Source organism: Sceloporus occidentalis, unplaced genomic scaffold, assembly GCF_023333645.1.
Source record: "Sceloporus occidentalis isolate IW3139 unplaced genomic scaffold, rSceOcc1.0.p SCAF_15, whole genome shotgun sequence".
NCBI classification, from domain to species: Eukaryota; Metazoa; Chordata; class Lepidosauria; order Squamata; family Phrynosomatidae; genus Sceloporus; species Sceloporus occidentalis.
This window is the reverse complement of record NW_028316995.1, coordinates 10429943-10437758: the sequence shown is the minus strand read 5'-3', so window position 1 is coordinate 10437758 and position 7816 is coordinate 10429943. Positions and strand designations below refer to the sequence as shown.

The window sequence follows — 7816 nt, the reverse complement described above, 5'->3', positions numbered from 1 at the left end:
TATATTTGTAAAGAGGTCATTAAGGTGTCCTAAGTCCTAGTCATAGCAGCTAGAGACAACTCAAACTTGGTTGAGCGGAAGACAAACACAGATACAACTTAGTCATAAGCCGGATTTGTTCTAAACAAGGTGGGTTACTGCTACTGCAATAAGAGAAACCGGATGATGTTCCATACCATTTGACATCAGGTTAATGGTTTCCAGCCTGTTTGCCATTTGCATGATAGCTAGAGACAGCCAAAAGTCCCCAAACTTTAAAATCCTTTTCACTCCAAAATTATAGGCAGAAATCATAACTTGTTTCATTATAGTAAAGTGTTTGCTTCTACTTCAAAAGAAAGTTATATCAACCAATGTAGAAAGTAATATACATCGAAATATGCAACAAAGGTTAGCCACAGCAAAAGCGTTTAAAAAAAATAAAAAAAGGTATTCGCAATGAATCATACAACTAATCTTTTATGTACAGATAATGTCTGACAGGCTAACTAAAAACATTATTTAAAAATGTAACCAAAAAAAGTAGAAGAAAGAAAACATTTATTTATACAAAATTAAGTTCTCGGTAATAAAATCCAACAGGCAACACGTAATTGAAGAATCTTCCAGAACAAAAACGTATCATAAATAAGTCCAATAAGGTTCACGGTGTTCTACTTTTTAGCATATGTGATTTTCATGGCATGGGATGGTGTTATCTTAAATCCTTGAAGTGCATCCCGTGCAGCTCCTGCTTGAGTCTCATTTTCAAACTCTACAAAGGAAATGTCATGTCTTCCAGGTACTAACCGCACTTCCTTGAAGCCAGGAAACCTATAAGTAAGAGAAAGTGCAATTATATAGTAACATATTTGGCTCAGACATAATTAAAACATACACTAAAGCTAACTTTCTCATTACAATGCCTATTTTACCCAATGCAATTAGGGACCATACATCAGGATTCATGATTTCTAGAGCCCTAGTGGTCCAATTCACTTGCATCTGGGTCCTTAACGAATTTCTTGCCCCCTCGGTGCCTCTCCTCAGAAATATGACCACGTTTGTATATGGACTCCCCTCTATACATGTGAACAGACTACTATTAATATTAAATGCCCTGCATTTTAACCAAACGCTATAAAAAAGTGCAAATATGCAGTGGATGAATGAATATGAAGGGACTTAGGTTTCACACCTTAGATGGAATTGGAGATGTCACTGAAAATTTTACAGGAAACTAAGCATTGTGGGAAATATGTACAAATGTATCAAACTTCAGCTGTGTTTCAGCCTGATGCATACTGAAAATACTTTTTTACACATGGTCTTCACAAGACAGATTTCATCTTGGCGAGTACAAACATCAGCCCCTTAAAAAATTCATTCATATAGTCTCCCAAGCTAGAAAATGAGAAAAGCTACTATAATCAGTGGATACGCCTCCTCTATACAACTAGATTATGTAGCACCATCATATTCTCATATGGGTTATGAAAATCTTTATAATAAAACAATACAATTGCAAATATAATCAATAATAGGCATGTGGAAGAATTAAGTATGAATACATAAGTATTTTGACATGAAGAAATGTTCTCACGATATTTTTCCAAACGCTAAAATTGCATTCCACTGATAAACTTCCAACATTCCACCTTAAAACTTAAAAGAAATCTATATAACATGTATTTAGAAGACTTGTTATGAAAAGTATGTAGCACTTACTGGTTGAACAACATTGAAAGCATCATCTCATTGGTTTCCTCAGGTAAATTATTAAGGAATAGGATGTAGTTTGGTGGGTTATCAGGAACCTAGAAAACAAAATGTTTACGGGTTACTTGTATCCAAGAAAGCCATCTCCTAATTTAGCCTTTATGAGGTTTAGAATATATATTATAATTACAATTTAAGTTCAGATGCCCAAGGATCAATGTATACCTATTACGCTTACTACAGCAAGATTCTGCTCTAGAAGGGCCACAGAGCCACATCTAGAAAGAACCAGGGGTGCTTCTTAAAAGGAAATGCAACAAAATAAAGTGTGAATTAAGAAAGACACATAACAGGCACTCCCATGCATGCCGCTGCCCACGTCAATGCCCCGAAGCAGCACATTTATAGGCATAGTTGGGCCCTTGCTTACTATTTTGGTCCTCTCAACTGTTTTAGCTGGCAAGTCTGTCACAGGAAGGTTTTGCTCACCCGTGTCTAGGAAGACAGCTTTTTAACGGCACCTTGAATGCTCAGTTATTGGCAATACTTCAATTTATCTACTTACCGTATTGGCTCGAATATAGGCCGCACTTTTTTCCCCCACTTTAAGTCTTTAAAGTGGGGGTGTGGCCTATATTCGGGGTCTAGCGCCCGACGCACGGGACATGGAGTCCCGGGCGCCAGGCAGGCAGCGGGGTTAGGATACAGATCCCCCGCAGCGGTGCAGGGGACCCGTATCCTACTCTCCGATACGCTCAGACAGCCTCCCCTGCCAGCACTTTCCATGGGGGGGGGTACGCGTATACAACTTCCGGTGCCGGCACATCCGCTGAGTGCAGGCACCGGAAGTTGTATACGCGTATTGCGTAGATGTCCCCCGCAAGACACCCAGGAGTCTGCTCTGGTAAGTCGGGGGGGGGGGGGCAGAGTGGGACAGTGGCAGCATATCTCGGAGGGGGGGGGGGGGACAGTGGCAGCATATCTCAGGGGGGGGACAGTGGCAGTATATCTCGGGGGGGGACGGACAGAGTGGCAGCATGTTTTTTTGGTGCTTTTTTGAAAAGAAAAAAACGTTTTCTTTAAAAAAAACACTAAACTTTTAGGGTGCGGCCTATATCCGAGCCAATACGGTATTTGCAATATTCAAATGTTTCACAAGGATCTAATTTATACACATTTTACTTTATACAAACACCTTTCCTAAAGCATACTTATGTTATAGAGAGTAATTAACAGTCCAACTGAATGTTACCTGCTGGCTCTGTGTCGCTCCTGGAGAAGTATTGTTTGTATTTGGCGTCTCTCCCTAAAAAAAAAAAAAAAATGTCAAAAAGGAAGGTAATAAAAATGACAAGTGTTTAGAAATACAAATATAATCAACAGTGATTGTAAGTTTAAATATTGTACATACTAGCAAAAAGTAAACAATGCTGAGATGGTTACAAACTAGAGGTGCAGGATGGCAAACTGATTTGTGTTTTGCTTTTGATTGAAGTGTTGAGACTAAACTATCCCTATGGAACCCAGCATGCAAGCTAGAAACATTTAACAAAACACCCCTCTCCAAAAATGAAGCGGAATAAAAAAAAATCCATGTTCCATTCTCCTAATATCTACACTGACTCTCAATACATCCTGCATACATCCATAATCGGAGATAACAGTATCACGCGTTACCAGTGCTGGCTTTTTATTTGCTGTGTTCGCTGCGGAATCTAGAGCCTTGTTCTTCTTCTTGTCTTTCTTCTTCTCCTTGTCTGCAAACGTACCACGCATCTTCGCTACTAAATCAGAGTCTGTCTTTGCATACTGGATACGCTGCAGGTAGAGCAAAAATATAATTATATAAGATTATATTAACCATTGGTGTACTTCTACATTAATTAGATTTTTTTATAGGATTATACCTTTAAAATTGGCTGTAAGCTGTCCCACCAACAGTGCAATTCATATCACTTATATCTGTGTTCGACAGTATATGGTTCCCAGTGTTTTTGGGAAAGCATTTTTATATGTATATAAAACGCAAAACTGCAAATAGCGTATTGGCACAAACGCACCGGCTGATAGAAAACTTTCCGAGTCTATGCATGTATTTATATTCTGTTTGTACATTAAAACATTATTTCAAACGTAGGGCAATATACGTAAGTCGTGTCAGATCAATCTATGCTAACGCTAACCTGCCTTGGGATGCCTAGCTTAATACCAAAAATAGATTTATATATAAAAGAAAAATTATTTGCTTTAGTAAGCAAAACATCCTGCGTACACAACACCCAAAATAGTCCCACATTGAAGAAAACAATACCTGAAAATATACACTGAGCCAAGTTTCTAATGAACTCATCTAGCAATATTTAGTCAAATGGACATACCGTGTATACTATGTTTTCATAATAAATTGGTATTCCCATTGCTCTCAAACACACGTGTCTACGTAACACACTCACCATTGGCTTACTATAAAAAGGAAACCCTTGCAATTGACGCAGAGCATTTGTGGCCGAGCTAAGTTCCTTATATATTACAAAAGCTTGTCCTCTCATCTTCATAGTCTTCAAAGCTACGACGTCCATGACATGGCCAAATTGGGAAAACAGGGCATACAAAGATCTCTTCAGTTCTGCAAGAAAGATTAAAAAAAAAAAGAAACCAATTACTGTCAGATGCAACATCAATTAAGGACAAGCATATGTTATCCAAGCGGTAAAAAACAGAATGGAGAAAAAAAAAAAAAAAAGAATAGAAACCAACACCGTTTGAAACCTAACTATTCAGAGAAGCAGATTATCCACCTTTATAATATCTTCAACCAGCATCCTAAAAGTAGTCACAGTCAAAGCTGCAGGTACTCTGGGTAAATGTAATGTAATCTCGACAAACAAAAAAAAAAGTACAAGAAATGGGAAATACCAATTATATTATAGTTTAATAGACATGTTTTTTTTGTCATATTTACTTTACATGCCAGAAAACTAAATACCCTCTGAAGTCTTACACCTTGATAAATAAATTGATCTATAATCAAATGTTACTATAGGAGATTATTAGACTCTAGTAAGTGAATCATGGAAAAAAAAAATCAATCCCATCAGAAAGGAATGACTAAAAACCCAAGACTATTGTTAAAATCAAGTTCCAGGAGTTTTCAAGAAAAAGGGAAACATCAGTGAAAAACTTTCCAGATCTGCTTCGGTGGAAAGCGAATGTTTTTGGAGCCACTGAAAAAGCTTCTAGAAGGTTTTTACATGGAATAAAATCTACTAATGTATATCTTTTGAAGATTGTCCAGCGAATGCTTGGTTTTCATGGAACAGCACGTCTAACATACCTGCTACAAGAAAGTTGGGGACCTCTTGTATTTATGGTTGGAGGTTTGTAGTATTAGAGTGTGCAGCCATGAGATATTTTCTTCTACTAATTCTTCCGTAGAAGAATCCCTTTGGAGTATTCTGTTTATTTTTGCACACATTTTAGATGATTTCTAATAAAGTTAATTAGCATCCAATTGAACAGAGATATATTATAGCAAACATTCTTCTTACCTTCTTTCTTGACCTTATCACTTAGGTTGTTGATGTAAATTGTGTGATTTGGCCGAATGTCCATTGTGTTGATATTTTATGGAACTGGGGAAAAATGAACAGGAGAGAATTAAACAATCGTCTAGAGAATCACACAGATCGTCTGAATGGACACCGAACAGAATATAAACCAGAAAGGTAACAGATATTCTAATTAAAATAACAGCAAGGAAATTATATCTTCATTGATTCACAAAGTTAAAGACTCAAACAATATCCACTGTATAAAAAAAAAAATAGAAAATACATTTTTAATAAAATTAAGTATTTGTATCCCAAATAAATTATCCATGAACACTTCTGCGGATTACTATTTTCACCAGGTTTAAACTCCCTCGTTTCAGGATGAGGTGCTGAGCTGACCCTGTATAATGCATAACTTAATGAGTGACACTGATTTAACAATACATTATACAGGGTCAGACAAGGCTTTCCTGCACGTTCACTGGGTTTGGCTCTTTTTACAGTAAAATGAAGTCAAGTTGAAGCATGATCCCTCCTGCAAACACTCTCCCCCTATAGTGAATTAACCCATAATAAGTATTTAAGTATAATCTTAATTCATTTGCCTACACATTATAGACAAGGAAATCAAGCAATCCATAGAACAAAAATTATTTCCCCCAAGTTAAAGACACAAACCGCCTCCACGTACAGGTTTTAATCTTTAAATTGTAAAAACCAAATCACCAAATGGAAAGATGTAGATATTCCCTGATTTTGATGAATACAACCGGCCATGGGCAAGCCAGTATAGCTTTCAATATCTTATCCGTTGTTTGGCAAGCAACGCAAAATTAAAGCATTACTTATTGAAGGATATGGCTAGGAACAGCAGGGACTTTAAATATCCTGAAATAATCCACTAATCATCCAAGAGAAGTCACTAAACGCCCTTATTCCTCCCCACCTTGGGGGTAAATCCTCTAACGGACAGGACACAGAGGAATTCACGAATGGAATAAGTTTCCCCTAGATCTAGAAAACCTGGAAGTCTGCAGTTAGTTAATATACCCCTTAATAATATACTGTAATTATACCTTTACATTATCTGGATGACTGGTAGATTTAAAAATCGGGTGATGGCGTAAATTTTAAGCTCCAAAACACAATTTCCTATTAGAACCCACAAAAGATTACCGCTAAAGTAAGGAATGAATGAACTGAAGACACGTGACTGTTAATTTAAGAATTCTCTGGTAGAATAAGATGCAAACCCTAACAAATTTTAACAACATAACCGGAAACGTTGGGATTGCAGACCTTATAATGGGTCCGCGCCGATTTTTGCACCGGCCTGTTCACTGATACAGGAGAAATAGTAACAACGCTTGTAAACAGGACAGCAAACCTCAACACGGTGCTTAAGACAGGCGATAACGCGTAAAGGCATTAAACACAGAATATTACCACATACGTGATATAATAAAGAAGCAAATGAATAAAAACACTCATCTTACCGTACACACGCGTCTACTGGCGCTTTACGGCACAGGTACTGACGTCACACGCTGATTCTCACTCAGCAGGCGTACGATCTAGGAGCGTATGTCTGCTCTAGTACGGTCACATGACGGCGGTGTCCATTTTTCTTAAGGGCAAGATTACAGCTGCATACGAAACCTCCCCCACCCCTCTCTACGGGGGCCGTTGTGGAACAAACTCAAAATGTACATTGCGAAAACCGAGTAACGTTCCATTTTAATGGTGGAACTGTGTAACATTATAGTAAAATAAGTCTAATATTAATATTATGACGTTGGATCTCCTACGTTCTCTTTGATAGGTGGTTTGTGAAAACATTTCTGCGCCATTCAATATAGATTGAGATGAAATTTAAAGGAAGGAATGCAGATCTCCCATGTTTCCATATTTAGGATGTTTTAGCATATATAAGTGTAAATTGTTATGTGATGTGTCAATTGTTATGACAAATGTACGAAATGTACAGTGCTATAGACTATGATGTCGCTATATAAACACCTGAAAAGTCAGGGTTTTTGCCCCAATCTCAGAGTGAAGGTCAAAGTCTCTTGACTGACTTGTTCCTTTTATACCCAGCTGGGATAATACATAAAACTCCAAATTGGTGCTTTTGCTACTAGTATTCTATGGTTGATATCTCTGCTTGAAAGAGGTGATTCAAATGTATCTGTAAATAATGCCAAGTCAAGGTTTCTTTGAGGGCCAGTATTAGAACCGCTTGGTTGACAATATATTGCTATATGGCTTAGTCTGTTCATCTTCCTTTGAAGAGAGCTAGCCCCCTTTTGAACTTAGTAAGCCTCCTCGTGAACCAGGACGAGCGCTCACATGATGATCCTGTCAGTGTGCAAACGAGCTCACACGTAGAGAACCTCACAACCCAAGACAGAAAGCCTCCTCATCACCTCCTCATCAACCTAGATAGATGCGATCACGCTGTCAGAGCTGAATGTGGAAAGGAGTGAAAGGTGAAAACAAAGGAGAGAACATTTATTAATTATGTATTATTATTTAACCTATTGAAATGTAAGGCAACATCCATCTGA

At 37.7% G+C, this 7816-nt stretch overlaps 1 protein-coding gene across 1 annotated transcript; it reads right to left on the bottom strand.

Moving 5' to 3' along the window:
* Positions 1-653: 653 nt before the first annotated feature.
* On the bottom strand, positions 654-5310 carry LOC149303226 (U2 small nuclear ribonucleoprotein B''-like). Its single transcript, XM_089481572.1, has 6 exons — positions 5247-5310; positions 4152-4324; positions 3376-3516; positions 2951-3004; positions 1708-1796; positions 654-813 (listed from the first exon to the last, which is right to left on the bottom strand). Exons 1-6 carry the CDS (start codon positions 5308-5310, stop codon positions 654-656), a joined length of 681 nt encoding a protein of 226 aa, XP_089337698.1.
* Between the last annotated feature and the right edge of the window lie 2506 nt (positions 5311-7816).

Bases quoted from the DNA above. Each gene is read 5' to 3' on its own strand.
- LOC149303226 (XM_089481572.1), bottom strand. From the start codon at position 5,310: ATGGACATTCGGCCAAATCACACAATTTACATCAACAACCTAAGTGAT. The intron at 3,005-3,375 runs GTAACGCGTGAT...TTTTTTTTTTAG, and splicing joins CAAATAAAAAGCCAGCACTG to GGAGAGACGCCAAATACAAA. The intron at 814-1,707 runs GTAAGTGCTACA...TCTTACTTATAG, and splicing joins CTTTCAATGTTGTTCAACCA to GTTTCCTGGCTTCAAGGAAG.